The sequence below is a fragment of the Schistosoma mansoni genome (genome assembly GCF_000237925.1).
Source record: "Schistosoma mansoni, WGS project CABG00000000 data, supercontig 0173, strain Puerto Rico, whole genome shotgun sequence".
Lineage (NCBI taxonomy): Eukaryota > Metazoa > Platyhelminthes > Trematoda > Strigeidida > Schistosomatidae > Schistosoma > Schistosoma mansoni.
Genome location: NW_017386059.1, coordinates 365,772 through 386,423, shown reverse-complemented (window position 1 = coordinate 386,423; position 20,652 = coordinate 365,772). Strand labels below are relative to the sequence as shown.

Genomic DNA, 20,652 nt, shown 5'->3' with positions numbered 1-20,652 from the left:
GAGAATTTATCGAAAAGAATATTCTTCGTTCAAATATTAGTCATTTACAAAAGTTCAGGATGATTCGTTGTCAGAATTCAAGTTACAATCAATATAATAGTATAGGGTTGCAAAGACTGTTGAGTTTTAATTGTGATCGTGAACCGATCAATGTTAGACCACCATCCAATAGTGATTAATCGTGTCCATAAAGTGCTTAGTAGGAAAAGTTCGTCTTCTTAATCGAGGTAATAATAATAACTTTGTGTGAATATAATATGTATTAAGAAGGGGTGCTGTCAAGGTAATTATTTTAAGAAATCCATATGAATTGGGAAAAACAAATGTGTTGATTAAGAAAGGTATAAACAAAAAATGAACTGATGGGGTACGAGATTTGTAATATCTAGTTTAGGTATCTGGTGATCCAATTGTGGACTAAGGTAAACACACTGACTGAACATACCTATTTTGGCTACATATGTTAGGTTTTCTGACGTTGACCCAGATAACTTCAGCCATGTAGAGGAGTCGTAATATAGCTCCTTCAGGTAGATTGTTTGAAACTTGTTACAAAACAGAGAAAGCTTCATCCATTTTAATAAAATGTCCACTATCTACCAAGTGAGAAAGAATGTCATTGTTAGTAGATTTTTTGACTCGTTTTCCTAACCATGCCTTATTTTGGCCTCTGTAAAATAACGCAATAATAATGGACTTATAGGTTTAGAGTCTGATGATGAAGTTACGGAAAAGTCATTCGTTAAAACATTATTTTGGGATTTTTAAACTGATAATTTATGATTTAATAGTTGAATTTATGAGCCAATTGAAGCTGGACCACCATGAAAAACCTGGAAGCACTGAACGGCCGTTTTGTCTCAGTATGGGACTCTTCGCGAGATTCGAACCCAGAACCTATCGGTCGCGCGCGAACGCTTAACTTCCAAACCACTGAAGAGTCCCATAATAGAAAGAAACGGCCGTCCAGTGCTTCCAGGTTTTCCATGGTGGTCTAGCTTCAATTGGCTCATGAATTCAACTATTGAGTTACTATAATATCCAAAAACCCCTCTCTGATGATAATGTATAACTGTTTGGTTTATCCTGTCGACTAAGACTGATTACAGTAAAATAATCAACAACGGGATAGTTCCAATATTATTAAATTAAATGAAATCAATTCTTATGTTATAATTTCCTAATTATATTTCTAATTAATTGACTTTTACTCTTTAAGGGTAATGTTGAAGTATGGCTTGGTGAATTATTACAAACATCAAGAAATTCACTTCATTCAGTTATTAGATCAGCATATTTTGCGATAAATGATCAACAATTTAACTTATTAGAATTTGAAAATTCATATCCAGCACAAGTTGGTCTACTTGGTATACAAATGTTATGGACAAGAGATGCACAAGAAGCATTACGACAAGCCAAAAATGATCGAAAAATTATGAATACAACAAATTATTTCTTTTTAGAAATATTAAATGAACTTATCGGTGTTACAACACAAGAATTATCTAAAATTGATCGGACAAAATATGAAACATTAATTACAATACATGTACATCAAAGAGATATTTTCAATGATCTTGTAAGTTATCTGGTTTATATATTTACATTACAAATTTCTCTTTGAACTGATCTTTTTTATAGCCACCAAGAATTTTTCTGTCATGACTGTCATTAGTCTTAGTTCAACTGAACTTATGTTATTGATTATAAAGGTTTCATAAATTCATTACATACGATTACACAGTATTTGATCCTACAAATGATTACATCAAATGCACCGCTCTTAGATATTCGTGTTGAGTTAATAATGAACGAGAAAGAATATCTAGATAGTATTCAAGTAGTCTATTTTGTGTGCTGTAATTTATATTGATAAATTGGTTCCTAATCTTTATCGATGATATTATAACAGCGATCTACTGGTCAAAATCTAAGAACTCTTGTGAGACAGTTCATAGCTCTGTGGTTACGTAGACTGGTCTGTCAAAATATTTATTTTGACCCCGTTAGCAGGTTAACTGTTACAATAAAGCAGCCACAATGAAAGTACGAGTTTGCTGATTTTGTATAGTTAAAATGATTTAATTATAAAAAATAACTTATGAAAATACATGAGTAAATCTGTCATTACCAAAATAATTACTTCAGTGTTTCCATAAAATATCTCGACGAGTGAAAATCTAGGACTCATATAGAGTAAAAATTTATATACGAGGCAACTTTTTAAAAATCACATAAATTTTCCACACGTTTAAACACATTTAAATTGATTGTACTCGGCTCACTTTACCTAGATCTGTAGAATGAGTTTTGACAGCATCTTATTTTATCAACCCTCGAAGTATTTGACTTTTTCACCTTGGTAGTAGGTAGGTAGTTTTGGATTGCTTTCAAATTCAGATCAAGTCTGTTGGCATAAGATTTTTTTAACCAGGTAAATTAACTGTACTCAGATTTTAAACAATAACCAATTTTCTTAATAACACATTTAAACTAAACTTGTTTCTCCTCTATTCTAGGTTACAATGCGTGTCAAATCCCCTAAAGATTTTGAATGGTTAAAACAATCAAGATTTTATTTCAATGAAGAAAATGATCAATGCATCGTTAGCATTACTGATGTAGATTTTATTTATCAAAATGAATTTCTAGGTTGTACAGATCGATTGGTTATTACCCCATTAACTGACAGGTATGATGAATAGACTAGATCTGGAATAAAAAGGATGAATTTAAAATATTTTTTGATACCTTTTTCGGTATACAGTAGCATTAACTAAAATGACGGCGGGATTACAATTTATTGACGAACCAATCGTATTTAAGATAGTGAGCCTTGGATAATTAAGTAGCATTTGGCATTAGAGCGGAAGTCAGTTCGTGATGAAAACTCTAACTCGAGTTCTTAATCCTAACGCTCAACTGTAAATCCTAATACTTCGCACTAGTTTGTAACCCTCTTTTAACCCTAGTAAGTAGGTGAATATTTTCAAGGTCACTTTACAGTCTCATAAGAGTCATTCATAATTTAGTCTCTCTGTTGGCATTTGTGAAACTGTTGGTGAAAACAGAAATTGTATATGTATGTGATCTTTTACATATATGAAGAGTTGTTTGTTTGTAGTACTTGTAAGGTTTTATCTGGCTAAAATAGAATAGTCAATAAGGTTGTATATTTATCTACATTAGGTATAAATTTAAGGGAATAAATAGCATGTGAAGAATAGTCACCTCGCCCTAAGATATAGAGTTAATTTCAATATCACTTTTGAACAAACAAATCCCCATCATTAGAAGAAGACTTAACAATAGTTTGTTGGGGACGTTAGATACTCAGAACTCACTTGGAAAAGGTCCTAATTTTGTAATTCTATTCTGAAAATTTGAATTTTATGTTTTTGCGTCAAGAGACGCTTAGTTGACTTACAGCTTACATTTCCCACTCTGGAATCCTTGACTGTGATTGGTTGACGGTTTTTTTAGTACGCTATTTTGTGGCTCTCCCAAGGGCGTTTCTTTCATTGTATAAATAAGCTTGGTTTGTATTCTTAGTGACCTCATATTTTCTGGGTGCTAGTAGAATACATTCTCAACGCCTCATCAAGACTTCTCGATCTAGTTAGCAGGGCCTGGGACAACGGATTAGAATAGCCTATAGCGTCACTGTGTCATTGACCTTTGTTCCGTTTATCGGGTAAGGTGAACTCGTAATAGCATCAAGCATATCATAATTAACACCAATAATAATTGTTAATGTACAGTAAATTACAGACAGTGAAAACTGATTGACCAGGTAAAAATCTTATATGGTTCCTTCTTTTTCTACAGGAATCGATAGTCCAACAGTGTTTTACGGTAATAACGATCAAAGTCAATGAATAGGTTTTTTACAAATACTATGTGTGTGTGCTGATTTACCGAATCAATTACAACTCTCTTACATACTCCCATTTTTTCTGTCTATGAAACATTTTCATAGACCTCAACCTTCAACACTGGGCCTAACAATAACTATTATTCTGTCTTGGATATTTTTACATTTTAGCGTAGTATTGTCTTTCTCACCTAAATGAGACTTTTAAATCCCTGATTTCTACAGTAATCTAGGAATTTTAGGTGTTCAGAAGTAGTTGACAAGAAACTCTGGATCTGGGTTCTATACTGGTTAACACTCCTTGGGAAACCATACATGTAATTGCCAGTAAACGGATATTGCCTTTCGAGTTTGAACCCACGGCAGCTAGATACAAAGCCTAATACATTATCAGTGAACTATTTAGATCTCGAATGATTTTCAGTAGGAATGTAATTTATCTCTCCCAACGAATCATAAAAATTGCTAAATTTTGTTTGATATTCATCATTCTATTGTAATTCAATATCTGAATTTTTTGGGCTGTATAGATGTTACATTACATTAGCTCAAGCACTTGGTATGTCACTTGGTGGTGCACCAGCTGGACCAGCAGGTACCGGGAAAACAGAAACAACCAAAGATATGGGTCGTTGCCTAGGAAAATATGTAGTTGTATTCAATTGTTCCGATCAAATGGATTATCGTGGTTTAGGTAGAATTTATAAAGGATTAGCACAATCTGGTTCATGGGGTTGTTTTGATGAGTTCAATCGAATTGAATTACCTGTACTGTCTGTAGCAGCACAACAAATTGCTATTGTACTAACATGTAAAAAAGAAAGAAAACCACAATTTATATTCACTGATGGTGATACAGTTGATATGGACCCAGAATTCGGCATATTTTTGACTATGGTTAGTTGAAAGCTCCGTTATTTAAAATGAAGGCTGTAGTATTTAAATTTTTTTCTTTGAAGCACGTTTAACTTCAACATATTCATTAACTGGGATATTGATCTTTGTAGCTTGGTTATCCATTACCGTAAACTTAGCTATGGATCGTATTATAAACTTAACTGACAACTACATGTCGTGACATTGTTTTATCAACATGTCATCAATTATTGCGATTATTTGCTTATTTAAAATTAAGTTTGGTAACATTCTATCAGATTCGATACAGACTTCTTAAATGAATATAATAGTATATTCATGTTTAAATACAGTATCTAACTAAGCATGTGACTGTTTAGTTCAGTAGTATTGGTTAACTTGTACTTAGTTGTATGATTAATTTGAATGTCTTACATGTCAATGCTTCCAATATTCCTTTGCTTGGTTATCTGTCTATCGATCTATGTGTTGGTTGCATTTTTATTATTATGTTGATCTATACTTAAGAAATGCTGACTTATTGAAACTGAAGGAAAATTTGAATTCATTTCAATACAATCCAGATCACACCAGTCTAATAAAGTCCTGAGTTTGTTGCACTACGATACAACAGCTGGATATTCTATTGCCAATGTTATTTCTATTCCAATTCAGTCCGTGATGTTTCTAAGTGTCAATGTCAATAAACATTTGATTCAATTACAAACAGGTCTGATTCTGGTGTTAATCCAATACTATTATCATTCCAGTCCAGTTGTGTCCATTCAATTCAATTATACTTCAATTTTTATGAAATAGCATATGCTAATGAATTCAATTACTGAAATCAATCTATCTATCTATATTCTGATTCTAACTTAATTCATTTGACCTCAGTCATGGATTATAAAGACAACGAATATAGCGCGTTCACTTCTAGAATGATAGACGGTCATTTATTCAAAATATTCAAACCAATAAAACGCTTAGCTGATAAGTATAATACCATGTTCTAAACGATTGAATGCACAAATATTGAACTGTGAATAGTCAATAATACCAGATGTCAGAATTTATTTACATTAGTAGCAATTAGACAACATCGTATTTATTCGTACATCTTAACACTTCAGTCTCATGTATATAAACAGACAGCAATCACAAAAACATTTCAAGTTACCTATTTTTAGTAGGGAGTAATTTACAATATGTATGTAATTTTAATTCTAGCCTATTCTTCTTGAATGAATTTAAATATTATTATTCTATCTAGGAGAAGCAATGAGGAGTAGTCAGACTTTATTTTTCCCGACTAAATAAATTATGAGATTAGGGAACAATATTAGAGATATCTGAAAATATGTTCTGATTAGAATTATATCTGGGATATTCATGTTCATATTCCAAGCCGATCATCTCTTGATTTAATAAAACTAACTATTTAATAAATGGTTAGCTAATATTTGAATTATTTTCCCACTTTAATCTCTGTCACGAACTCAATTTTACTAGAATATGTTTGAATTAATCATATCATATTGTGTTGTAGGATTGTATTGATTGAGAGACATCCCGATGATAAGTTTCATGCTATTTTATTTTGTTAACTGAGACTGGCTCCTTCACTCTTATGGTTGTATTAGCATTTTAAAGCACGTTTAATAATCATTCATATGTGTCTATCCTAAACTGTTTATGAAATTTCATGCACTATTTTACTTCTCATAATTTGATTGAGTGTCATATAAACAGAAACTTACATATATTGAATTAGAAAATGTATCGGTCAACTGGTTGCTATGAAATATTCCATATAAAATGCTGTTTAAGTAAATGGTATATGAAGAATCACTAACAATATTCATTTCTGTAAAGAATAAATAAATTCTAGACGACTTATTTCACTATGATTATTGTTAGGTACCAACAATAATATTCAGTCAGTGGTACATAATAACCGGTGGTTTTATACTTCAACAAAATTTTTTCCCTTATAAACCTCAAGTAATACTGTGGTGCATGCTACTTATGTCTATCGGCATAAGTAGTATGTTACACCAGTCAGAAGTGGAATGCCTGTCAAAAAAGATTGAACTGAAGGAAAGGGGAACAAAAGGAATTGAGAATTGGAAGGATATTGAAGGGTGTAAAAAGACAATTCATGGAAAATTCGCAAATAAAGTATTTAATGTAAGGTTTTTACATTTTACGGAGGAACTCTGTCTTTACACTGGACAATACATTGGTTTTCCCTACCAAGTTTTCCGTCACTACAATACCACTACTTACTTGTAATAACTACAGCCAAAATGTCAGCGAGTAGCCACTAACATATGACTTTACCTACAGAATTTATGGAGAAGTGGAGCAAGATTGGTAATCAATTCAGAGTAAAAAGTAACACAGCCTCTATCAAACTCTTGGTTGATCTTTGAACAACCGTTCCGACGAAAAGATTATTTTCATACCGTTATAGATAATCGGCAAGAAGACCTGAACCACACTTTTATCTCATTTTAATAGTCACTTTACAGTTTGAATCTACATGATGTATACATAATTACCGAATTTATTACCTACCTAAAAAAATCTGTCACACATTTGTACAGATTTGGTTCATTATTTCACTACTATTCATTATCATTTAGAATCCTGGTTATGCTGGTCGACAAGAATTACCGGAAAATTTAAAGATCAATTTCCGTACAGTTGCTATGATGGTACCAGATCGAGCAATTATCATGCGTGTTAAATTAGCTGCTTGTGGATTTTTGAATAATGTTGATTTATCTAAAAAATTCTACACACTTTACAAACTATGTGAAGAACAATTATCGAAACAAGTGAGTTGCTGGTTTAGATCGGGATAATTTCTACAATTTTCATTATGTGATATTTATGAAATATTCGGTGTTTATCATACAATACACAAAATCAGTTCAACCTTTTAAAAAATACTTCTTTATAAAGTCTGCTTGAAGATGATGTAAATACTTACGTATGAAGAATAAGAATTAAAAATGAATGCTCTATCAAGATCGTAGCTGCGACGATGCGAAAATACATACCAATGCTTGGTCGCCGAATATCATTAAACGCACGGTGGTTTTTATATATCTTTTCAATCAATTCTTTTCATCCCATTTTCCAATCTTTTTCACTCCGTTTCGTCCAATTAAATAGCTAGTTTCAAATTCATTATAATTGGTCATTTATTTCTTAAAATTGGCATAAAATGTCAGTACTTGACGACAGAGTAGCTTTTCTCCAAATTATGGACGACATTAACGTGCAAAGTACAAGCTCTATCGTTTCTCACGTTGTCACAGAAACAGATAACATATTCTTGAATACATTGTATCTCGTAGTGTTCCTATCACTTAAAACGTTAAAGAGCGCCATCAGAACTTATGAAAGAGCTACGTACGGCCATTATGTGGTGAGAGATTCTCATTTCCATAGAAATCAGAAGCCGTATATTAAATTTGTTTCTTGGTGGTAAGCAATGTGCCAATTTATATCGTAGACATTAGATGATTACGCCAAATCGAAAGCTCACATCATGTCGCTTGGTGGGCTTTGTGATTACCAATTAGATGAAGATAATTGTCTTTTGTATTACTTCTTTACAACTGCTGATCAAATGAATTTGTCAACTCGTTTTTTTGATGTTGGTTTTGATGGGACTTACAATACCAATAAAGAAACTTTATATTTGTATCAGGTTGTTGCACTGGATACCTCTTTGCATTGCATTTATAAGTCACGAAACATCGACTTTGCTTTCGAAATTCCTGTCGTTTTTCCGCCACTCAATTAACAATCGACAGCTGGTTGGTATTGTTACAGACGACTCACCTGCAATAGCTGCTGCTGTTACTCAGGTGTATCCCAATTCTCATCACATTTTGTGTCGCGTACACCTTATTCGTAATGTCATAAAAAGGGTAAGTTTTTCGTTGCTTGACATTAACCCATTAACCGTCATTGTAGAGGCTACAGCAGTTATCAACTATCGAACTAACGTCTATTTAGATGCCACGTTAGGTAATGACGAAGAAGAAATTGTTTTTATTGGCTCAGAACAGTTCACTGAACAAGACAACGACAATGACGAGCATGCCTGTGACGACAGACTGTGTGACATTTGCAATCTTGCTCAGCCGTCAAGTGAAACTGTTAATGGAAGTGATTGCACTTTTTATGGCTGCAGTGCAATGTTTCATTTGTTTTGTGCTGACGATCCATTACCACACGCCCATGGAGTCCAGTGTCCCATGTGCGGCGCTATTACGGCTTCATAGCAACGCATTCGTTCATGAAAATTTGAACTGTTAAGAGACCAAGTAAAAGCCGTTTTCAGGGTCACCCACAATTTGATTTAAATTCTTTTGTTTCAATTCCTTTTTTCCATGGGAAAGGTCAAGTGATGAAGCTATCAAAAACTCATTTGAGATTAATAATGATTATGTGATATTCGTTCGCGTATTCGTAAACCTTTTTTAGGGTTTATCAAATATAAGGTTTAAGTAAACGCTTTCGTAGAGAAGAAAATTTCATCTAATGAACGCTAATCTGTCTAACAATAGTACATACAAAATTTATTAAAAATGTATCAATGTTTTTTTACGTAGTTATAGATATGTATCATTCTCCTTACCACAAAATTTCAAAATGGCTAGTGCGAATCTTAGAGCCTTTGCACAAATCAGTCGTTAGAATGAGTGTAAAAGATGTTTTTGACTTCACTTCCAAAGTGGAAAATATGAATGTTAGCATGAAAAATATGTTCTCACTGAATGTAGTATCTTTCTTTACTAACGCACCACTTATCGAGAATATTGGGTTTATATGCAAGCAAATATCAGAAAAATAAATCAACATTGGCTTGCCTGAAGGTTATCTGAAGGAACTGCTCTTAAGATGCACGCTGAATGTCCATTTTGTCTTCAGCAATACTTATTTTAGACAAATAGACGGGATAGCCATGAGCTCACCTCTAGGCCCGATTCTTGCTGATCCCTTCCTAGCAAAGACAGAAAATGGACCACTTAATGAGGCTGTTAAGAAGCTTGACTTATACCGCCGCTGCATCGACGACACATTCATTGTCGTAGATCAGAACACCAGTTAGGATAAACTCCTAGAACAGTTCAACAGTGTACATCCAGCGATTAGCTTCACTGGTGAAGGCGAGTGTGACAAAAAGCTGAATTTCCTTGAAGTCACACTAAACAGGTAAAGTGATGGCTCGTTAAGTAGAAGTGTGCATAGAACAAGTCCCTCTGCCTGCCAATATACCCACTTCTATAGCTTTACATCTATCCTATATAAGAGACATTTGGTTAGATGCCTCACTGGTAGAGCGAAAAAGATCTGTTCAGTGGATACTTTAAGTCATGCGCTGGAATTTATCAATAACTCACTGACAGAGATCGGCTACCCTAGTGTGTTTATTAAGGAGTACAAGAAAGAAGGCTTAGATTCCAGCTGTTCGAAAGAAACCTTTATACATGAAACTACAATTCAACAGCGATGTGACTAGTGATACTCTGAAAGATTGGTTAGCGAAAGGACATTCTACACAGTCAATTTCGCGTTGACTTTCGCGAATCGACCAGCGATATGTACTTAAACGAAGGAAAAGTTACCTGAACTGGCCACTTCTATGTGCATTTACAAGTTCAGCTGCTCCTGTGGAGATAGTTATATCTGGCGTAGCACTAGACAACTGAACCAACGAATGGGTGAACATCTAGCAACATGGTTTGAGCAGGGCCAGATAAAAACAATACGCAGTTCTATCTTGGCATATCTAGTTGATAGTGGTCATAATGTAGATAAACCAAAATCATTTCGAGTGATCTATCGTATACCTCCATCATTTCCCAACGGAGTTCGTTCTTGTCTCCTTCATACAGCTGAAGCCATAGGAATTCGTACATTTCACCCCACTTTATGTGTACAAAAGAAATTTGTAAACCCCCTATCCCTTCCATGGCCGTACATAACTTCACAAATGACATTATTTTTTAAAATTTTATTTTTAATTTTGTTATTAGTAGCATTATTTTCACATCCATTATTTATTTGTAATTTTCCGCCTCTTTCCGTTTGTATTCTTCACTATCTAATTATTTACATACTTCTTATTACGTAATGATTTTAATGTTTTGTGATTACTATTCTAGTCTATTTACCCACGTTTGACCTTCTGTTTCTAATGCTTAGCGATTGATAAGACTAAATCCACTTAGTATTGTTTGTTTGAATCTTCCCATCGATGTGTTAGGACTGCACCTGGTCAGTCTCTAATTGGCATATGTGCATACTGTATGTATTGCCTCGATACAGCCTTGTTTCACAAGTATTGTAAGCAAAGACAGATAGTGGTTAGCAGTGGAGTCCAGGTGGCGCGTTTCATTCTATATGGGACTCGTCAGCTGGATGTACCTGCATCTCAGATTTGATGTTCACTCTGGGACTCGAACCCAGTACCTTTCGCTTCAAACGCCATCGCGTTATCCACTCGGCCACTAAGTCCTGATAGCCACTTGCTTGTGCAATGAGTTAAAGTTTAAACTCACTTAGTATTGTTTATTTGGATCTTCCCATTGACTTTTGTTATCGTGATTTAATATTCTTAATATTCTATCAGATCACCTGTCTTCCCACTATCAACTTGTACTTTTAACTATTACGTGCGGTGACGTATTCTATTTCATTGTGAATAATGACTCAAATTGCCATGTTTGGTTTAACATTTTGATATAAGTATTCACGTGTATTAGATGATCTAGTGATCTAATGATGATCTAATTGAAAATGATTGTTCGCTTATATGTGTTGCTCCAATATACTAAGATCAGTTCAGAGACAGAATTATTTATTCGAAATAAAATTCAAATATAAAAATGCAAATTCTCACATCCAGTCAAAGCACTTGGTGCTATTTGGATTTGAACTAATCAGATTACAAAGAATCACAGTTTACAGCAATTAAAAGATTATTACAGGTAACGAAACGTTTGTTCATTATCACATTAGAACATAATTTCAAAAGCAAATTCACCAATCACCAATTTGTAAATTTTTTAATCACACCCTAAAATTTCTCATAAATGGGTGGCAGGGGAATCATAACCGCCGTGCAATCAATGTCAAATGTTTAATATCAGAAGAGGGTTTTCGTAGATATTTTAGTAATTTTAATAGTTGAGATCATATTTAATATACAATTAGTAAACAAACTATCCATAAGTTATTTTAACACAGTTTGGTCTTGTAATAATCATCATATGCGTATAAACATATAAATAAATCATCGTGATAACATAAATAATAAGATGACTACTTAGCTTATTCATTATGGTTTGATTTTAATTAATCACTTGACCTTTCGCATGGAAATATTGTTGTTGTACCAGTGAAATGAATTTGTACATAATTCCCAGCTTATAGTGCAGTAAATCAACGTTAATGATAACTACAACTTATTCTTACTAATTTTCAGTAAACAAAGGTAAAAGAAAAACGGCGTTGGAGCCATCCTCCCTGAACCAATTGATGCGCACAGTTATAGACAACACTACATTGTTCCTCAGACATATGCCTTACTAAGGAACAGACTGCTTATTTGACGCTTCGCTGTCCTACTTGGACAAGAAAGTAATTGTCAATCGCAGTGCTGAAATTGTAGCTGTCCAACTGCAACCATTTGCATCTAAATAATTCTGTGTTCACTTCAGCATTAATGTGTGTACAGTAGGCCTAAACGTGACGACATGGCATCCCGTTTTCAATGTAAAAACTAGACGAACCATTGATGGAATTTCGGGAGACTGTGTAAAACCCTATAGTATCAACAGCCGTGAACAAGTCCACTGACGTTTTGACTTCGGTTGCAGGAATGCGCAAGTGCCGCCTCAATAGTTTACATGCAGCTGGTGTAAGTCTTTCTTTAAAGCGACCAGATACAATGTTATCTGTTTCTGTGACAACGTGAGAAACGATAGAGCTTGTACTTTGCACGTTAATGTCGTCCATAATTTGGAGAAAAGCTACTCTGTCGTCAAGTACTGACATTTTATGCCAATTTTAAGAAATAAATGACCAATTATAACGAATTTGAAACTAGCTATTTAATTGGACGAAACGGAGTGAAAAAGATTGGAAAATGGGATGAAAAGAATTGATTGAAAAGATACATAAAAACCACCGTGCCTTTAATGATATTTGTATTTAGCTTATGTGTTAGTTGGATAACTGTTTATTAATGAAAATGGTTATTACCAACAATATATAATGCCTAAAACTATCAGTTCTGTGTAGAGCGAGAATTCAAGTCATTTGATGTGGTGTCAAAATTATTCGAAATGTAAAACTCGCGTACCAGCATATTACTATGATTAAGAATTTAGCGAACAAATTGAATCACCGCATAATAGTCGTTTTGCTTATTATCAAAATAAAAGTACGGATGATGAAATTAATAATATTAACCCACTCAGTGATAGTGAGTAGCAAGGAAATGTGTTGTAATGTCACTTCAAATGAATTGCAGTTATAGACATTGTTTACATGTCCAAACAGTCCATCAAGTTTCTTAGTCTTCCTCTACTCAAAAGCAACATTTGAATATGTTTATATAAGCGAATATTTCAAATACGATTTTGATAACCATTATCAACTAATTTTGAGGATATTTAAATCTTGGAAACTCTAACTTGGTGTGACTTTATAAACTAATGACACAGACGTTTTAATGATTTACAGACGTATTCATGAATATCATTAGGCTGTGAATGAAATACTGATAATCATTATTATACTCAAATAAAGAAATATGAGAAGAGATGATATTCGGAAATAAATACTTAAATACAAAACGTTTTTATTATCATCAATCATGCAGACACCGGACTTGGTTTTTACAGTTACTTATAGTTATTTTTAGATTATACCACTAAGAATAAATTGGAATATGAATAACCAGAAGTATATATAAGATAAAACCAAAGACATTTCAAGCTGCTCATTTGTCAATTGTTTCACAGAGGAAATACCTATGATGCCAAGATGGTGTAGTATAGGACCTCAATGGTGAATACACTGTACATGCGAACGAATCTGACGAAATTGGAGAGTTCACTCTTAATAAACATGAGTTTATAGTGATCGTAGTTACTAGTTTGCCTGAAAACAAATTAACCTAATCAGCAACAAGTGAAAAATACCACTTTTTTAGAAGAGCTATAATAGACATGTCTTTACCTATAAAATTCAAGCATAGTAACAGATAATCAATAAAAAGAATGTCAATGTTTCATTCAACAAAATGTTCTTCCGGAGGATAGAATTTTCTTAAACGGTACAATTGTAATTACATTTAATTTCATCATGTGTACTCTAGAATAAAATATAATATTTCCCTGTAGAGTGTCATTAATTTCACCCCAAATTTAAAACACAATTATCATTTTGTTACAATGCCGAATGAATCACATAATCTTGTAATGTAAAATGTGCGTACGATTGTGCACACATATTACGTTAATGTCGCTAGTTTGGATCCAGTGGTCAAATGAGATGTCAATAACACATAAATTAAAACAGAAAAGTCATGTCAAACAGATTATTGATACATTTGCAATTGTCTCAGACGTAGAATAGCTCGTATTTACTGTCTGGTATAGGTTAGGTACTTAGCCTTTATTAGGTCAATCTGTCTAAGAAACTTACTGATCACAATAAAACGATTTCATAATCTAAACGTCGTTAATGCAGAAATTCATACTTATTTTTTAGCCACATATAGCCAGCTAAAATGACGCTTCTGATTGCTGGGAAAAGGGTACAAACGAATAGTGGGAATTAGGAGGCTTTAAAATGAATTTCATACTGTTAAAAAATTATCCCCGTTTAAAACATGTTACCGCAACAGCTGTGACAGTCTACGCATTTGAATTCTCTTATCCGCTTAATCGTTAATCGCTTAGATGCTTGATAAGTCACTCACATAGATATACATATTTACTTGTGAAAAAACATTTACTGTGTACTGGTCGAATAATTTGCGCTGTTTGTTGAGATAAACTGTTCTGACCACTTCATTTCGGCTTCTGGGAATTATGTACTATTTACGAATTGCAGTAATAACAGTTGACTTGTCGGCTGATATACTCTGTATAGTAATAATCATTTAGACATTCGCAAAATGTGATATGAAGTGTAACTGCCCACAGGCAGATATAAAAAAGATAGTGGAAGGGACAAATACACGTCGAAGAAAAACTAAGAAGGTAGTGTTAGGACTATGGTAAAGTATGAAATTGAATATATAAATTTGAGCTTGTAGCCAGTTTTTCTGACTTCAGGAATAATTTTGAATCAAGATTGTGGTGGTGATAGACTATCAGAATTGAAGAAACGTTTAATACTTGAACCATTGATTGATTTATTTGTTGGACTAATTTTTTTCTATTTGACAGGTTCATTATGATTTTGGTTTAAGAAATATTTTATCAGTTCTACGTACACTTGGTGCATTTAAACGTGCTAATCCACAAGATTCAGAAACAATGATAGTTATGCGTGTATTACGTGATATGAATTTAAGTAAATTAGTAGATGAAGATGAACCATTATTTATGTCATTAATTATGGATTTATTCCCTGGAATGCAGTTGGATAAGAAAGGTTATCCAGAAGTTGAAGCTTCATTAGAAAAACAAGTAAGTTAAATTTGTTAATGAATATAAATAGTCTTACCAAGAATTTGAGATAGATTTGTAATACTTTTAAAAGTGAATAATCAATGATGTTGACTTCTAAACATTCAAGTATACAAATCGTCAAATCCAGCGTTTTAACAATAACTTTTGACTAGCATTTTAACAGCAGTAGCACTAAAATATGTACCAAAATTTTAAAAAGTCACTTATAGGTTTGTATCAGAACATATGAACCAATTGTTAGAAGCTCAGCTTAATACTTAGGCTTTACATTTTGTCGAACAGTTTAATCATGCGTGAATGAATAAAATGCCCATACGGAAGTTAATTTGCTGTAACACGGTTGATCCTTCTGTCACTTGGTAGTAATTAAATGATGACGGCAAAGATCTTGGGAACTTCATTCAACAAAAAAGAAAGGCGAACTCACAGAGTAGGTGATATGTCGATTATTCATTACGAAGCTGAAATGATAGGTGTAATGTTCACTAGGTTAATGATACAGTAGATCAGTGTACATAAAGGAAAAGAAATTCTAAAATAAATATTTCTAAACCCAGGAGTTAAGTTTCAAACTGTTTATAATTTCAGACGTATACTTTAAACAAACTGAGCTGTTCAGGAATTTATAAAAGTCCCTTGAGAAAGCAATAATTTTATGCTAACAATGCATATTAAACAGATTAGAGTTGAATACCTTGTTCCCTTGAAAGTAAAAAATTCTATCCTAATTCACCTTACCGAATGAAATTTCAGTCATTTCGATGTTGTACTTGGCTATCTGGTCCAAGATTCCTGTCAAGAATACATGGTACGGAAGAATCCCGTACTATAACGGTACTATTGTATAGCGCCTCCTGGTTTTCAATCCTGGTCTAACTAAGATCAGTTTATTGGTTTATTTAAATACATAAACATTAGCACAAGAAGACACCAAGCATATATGCTCCACACAAATCATTCGATTTGTATGAGGGCTGGAATACTGATCGGGTGCCCAAACCGCAGCAGGTGGTTTTCTTAAGGGGCAACTCCCCCGCCTTTGACCCACAAGTCTAACCCACAAGGCGGTGGAGCGACGTTAGGAGATGCAATCCCATGGTAGACGGTGATCAATTATTGGTTCATATGCTATTTGTTCCCTCAGGATCCTGGAGCCCATGTGCACCATTGGTTTGGAATCAGGGTTTTCCAACTTCCCTAGATGGATCCTCTATATTGACCGACCCGGTTAAAGCGCTAGATATTCGCTTAACGTCCTCCAAATTCCGTAAATAACACCCTCGTTGCGAGAAGGCAGTGAGTAGGTCTTCCGTGGGAGTGGCTTTATACGCGTGACCATGTGAGGGCACCTCTAAAGGGAGAGCGGAATCTCCCCATCGTCGGCCATACCAGGGCATTTGGGGGCCAAAATCAACTAGTGATTTATGAAAATTCTACAACTCATACAAAACTATATACTGACAAAATCGAAACTGTCAGTAGTTACTTATTATGTTTGTATTTAGTTAACGTCACATTTCAGAATTCAACCCTGTTCTTTCAGTACATATTTCGAGAAGATTTATCGATTCAAATAGACTTTTGGATTTATAATAAATGGGACGACTATTGTATCTATAGACGTAGCCAAACGCTTCATCTGTTTGTTAAATTCGAATAGCAGCAACATACTGATTCTTATACATCCTTACTATGCAGAAATTTAACATTTGAACATAAAGAAGCGTTGAGTAAAGATTTATTTTAGACATTATTTGGTTCTTATTATTTCCGTGAAAATGCTCGGACTCGTTCATCGAGAGAACTGTTGCGATTTGTGGAATTTTAATTTTTGAGATTATTTTGAAAAAAGGTTTTAGATGTGGTCTTTCGTATATATTTGGCTCAGAACTTCTGCCACACTTTTTGTTCATATTTTAACAAATATTCCTACGAAAGTGTTTCTCTGTACATTCTACTTAATAATTTTCAGATCGATCAACTTGGTCTTATTTATCATCCACCTTGGGTATTAAAATGTATACAACTTTATGAGACATTACGAGTCAGACATGGTGTTATGACACTTGGACCATCAGGTGCTGGTAAAACTAAGTGTATTAATTCTTTAATGAAAGCAATGACTGAAATCGGTGATCCACATAGAGAAATGCGTATGAATCCAAAGGCTATTACAGCACCACAAATGTTTGGTAGATTAGATGTAGCTACAAATGATTGGACTGATGGCATTTTTTCCACTCTATGGAGACGTACACATAAAGTTAAAAAAGGTGAACATATCTGGTTGATATTAGATGGACCAGTAGATGCTATTTGGATTGAAAATTTAAATTCTGTATTAGATGATAATAAAACATTAACATTAGCTAACGGTGATCGAATACCGATGGCACCAACAGCAAAAATTTTATTTGAAGTACATAATATAGATAATGCATCACCGGCTACAGTATCAAGAAATGGGATGATTTTTATGTCAAGTTCTATAATGACATGGGAACCTATACTAAAAGGTAAGATTCTAGAAATATCACCGAAATGAATGAACTTTTATTTGATGAATATTACAAGTGATGTAGTTTATAAATCTGAATAAGTAAAGAGATCAAGAACCTTGAAGATCCAATTAAAACGTTTTTGAAAAATCGTAAACGAAATTAGTTTCTTGTGAAATCCCATTTTTTAAGACTTAAATTGGTTCAAAGTTTATTTTATTGGACTCATATACATTTCTATTGGTTGTCACTAATGTTTATTTGTATATTGTGAATATCCACTCCTGTAAAATCTTACTGAAGATTCGAACTAAATTTTGATATAGAATAGACGAAATGCGGCTATCAGCATAGTCCAGGACGCGCTTTTTCGTTCTATTTTGAACTCGTCAACTAGATATGTCTGCATCCCAGAATTGACTTTCACTCTGGGACGCAAACTCATTACTGTTTGCTTCAAACACCAGCGCACGAACAATAAAATGTGGAAACATTTGTAATGAAAAAATTATTCAATGAGTACACCCAAATTGGAAACAGCTGTTACAAATTCTGAAGAGAAGTAGTTGTACTAACAAGGAAATGAAGTGTCATGAGTTTATGCAAATACTTAAAAATCTTACGCAATAATGAATACATTAAATTGTTATGTACACAAAAGTTATCCAAATTAAAGATGGTTACTGAATATTACTAGGTAATACAAAGTAATATAAGTATGAAATGCAAAAAACAGCTCGGATGCAGCTAGATGATTTGGATTCCACAGATGACCTGGCTGTTCTACCCTATACACACGACCATATGCAGATGAAGACAACTAGTGTAACAGCAGCCTCTGCATCAGTAGACCTCAACATATACAAAGGAAAAAGCAAGACTCTCAAATACAACACGGAGAACACCAACCCAATCACACTTGATGGAGAAGCTCTGGAAGATGTGGAATCATTCATGTACCTATGAAGCATTATCGATGACCGTGGAGGATCTGATGCAGACGTAAAGGCGAGGATGGGCAATGCAAGGGCCGCGTTCTTACAATTGAAGAGCATATGGAACTCAAAACAACTGTCAACTGATTTCAAAGTGAGAATCTTCAATACGAACGTCAAGACAGTCCTACTGTAAGGAGCTGAAAGTCGGAGAACTACTACAACAATCATCTAAAAAGTACAAGTATTTATAAATAGTTTTCTACGCAAAATACTCAATGTCCGTTGGTCGGATACCATCAGTAACAATCTACTATGGGAGGGAATAAACCAGTTTTCATCTGAAGAAGAAATTAGAAGAAGAGGTTGAAGGTGGATAGAACATACATTGAGGAACTCCACAAATTACATCACGAGGCAAGCTCCAACTTGGAATCTTGATAGAATAATGAAGAGAAGCAGGCCAGTGAACCCATTGCGCAGGGAATGAGAGGCAGATATCAAGAGAGTGGTACTAGGAACAAGTAAGTAAGTATAAAGTTATGCACAAAAGAAAATGCAGAAGGATTTAATAATTCCCAAGAAGGAGAATTTCCTTCTGCGTATCGGGAGAGAATACTGGTGACCCCTACTCATCGTTTTGAGTTTATTATTTACCACAGGTTGAAACTAGATGGAGAATCTTTGAAAACTGAACTCAACTGAATGGCTGTTGCTTGCTAATCCAGTATTTTTCAGTAATGTTCAACAAACTCCACACAAAATGAAACCAAGCTAGTACATCTAGTCAACGTAAACTAGCATTTTAATGAACTGGATACTTTAGTGCAAATTAAAAGTCAACCATCTTGGGACTATAGCAAGCAAATATAAGGCATCTCACTTTACGAAAAATAATTTTTCTTAAGAAAGAAGAAAAATATTCAACTCAAGTGACTGAATTTTACGAAATTTATGAAGCAATAAATTTGCTGCAGCCATAAGAGTTTACACTAAAATTAAATGTACTATATACAAGCTCGTTTTGTGTTATTTTAATTTTGAAATGAGTTTGGAGCCTGCTGTAAATGTCAAAGCTCAAGATTATAGCAAAATGTCTTCTTCTTGAATTCTTCCTTGTTTGTTTACTCAATAGGATGGCTTAGAACTCGTTCACCAAGTGTAACTGAATCAATATTTAATAGTTTCAAAGGATTCTTCGAAGATGCTTATCGTTATGTAACGCAGAATTTGGAACCGAAAATGGAAGTAAGTATAAAATAGTTAATTTATTACATTTCTATTTAAAAAGATGTTAGCTTTCAAACGGTAGTGTTTCGCATTAAATATTTCATTAGTATCAGTCAACGTAATTATGCTCAAAGCAATCTTATTTTAATGGAGACTTTCATAAAGAGATACATATTCTGTTCTACAAGTACTTCTCACTGATTTTTTTAGTATTGTTGTGTTGACACATATCGATAGCTGTAAATCTATTCCAAAATTTAAAAGTTATGGTTTCGTCCTTTCCAGAAATCCTTATTCAAATCTTGTTGTGTATCGTAGGTTATGGAAAACAACTTGACCATCAGTCATAATTATCATTAAAAAAAAATTATTTTAGCTCAATAGATCGATGTCAAAATGTACAACAAACAGAGAATGTGTGAAAATGTTTTGTCAAAGTACTAATTCCGTGAGGAAATGTGAACACTAATAACCAAGATTATAATACTGGATTAGTGTTATTAGTGTTCACATTTCCTCAC

At 33.7% G+C, this 20,652-nt stretch overlaps 1 protein-coding gene and 1 non-coding gene across 2 annotated transcripts in view; one reads left to right on the top strand and one right to left on the bottom strand.

The window, feature by feature from the left end:
- Smp_153140 (ciliary outer arm dynein beta heavy chain-related) overlaps nt 1-20,652 on the top strand; it is a gene marked incomplete at its 5' end in the record, with an annotated part of 128,079 nt that overhangs the window by 52,056 nt on the left and 55,371 nt on the right. Inside the window, 7 exons of the mRNA XM_018796364.1 lie at nt 1,220-1,582; nt 2,523-2,695; nt 4,408-4,774; nt 7,381-7,575; nt 15,223-15,465; nt 17,441-17,984; nt 20,037-20,149. Of these exons, the coding sequence (XP_018646894.1) occupies nt 1,220-1,582; nt 2,523-2,695; nt 4,408-4,774; nt 7,381-7,575; nt 15,223-15,465; nt 17,441-17,984; nt 20,037-20,149 (1,998 nt within the window). The remainder of the gene's footprint in view (nt 1-1,219; nt 1,583-2,522; nt 2,696-4,407; nt 4,775-7,380; nt 7,576-15,222; nt 15,466-17,440; nt 17,985-20,036; nt 20,150-20,652) is intronic.
- Smp_tRNA_00615_Pseudo_TTG.1.1 lies at nt 11,203-11,274 on the bottom strand. Its single transcript has one exon. It is a non-coding gene (tRNA).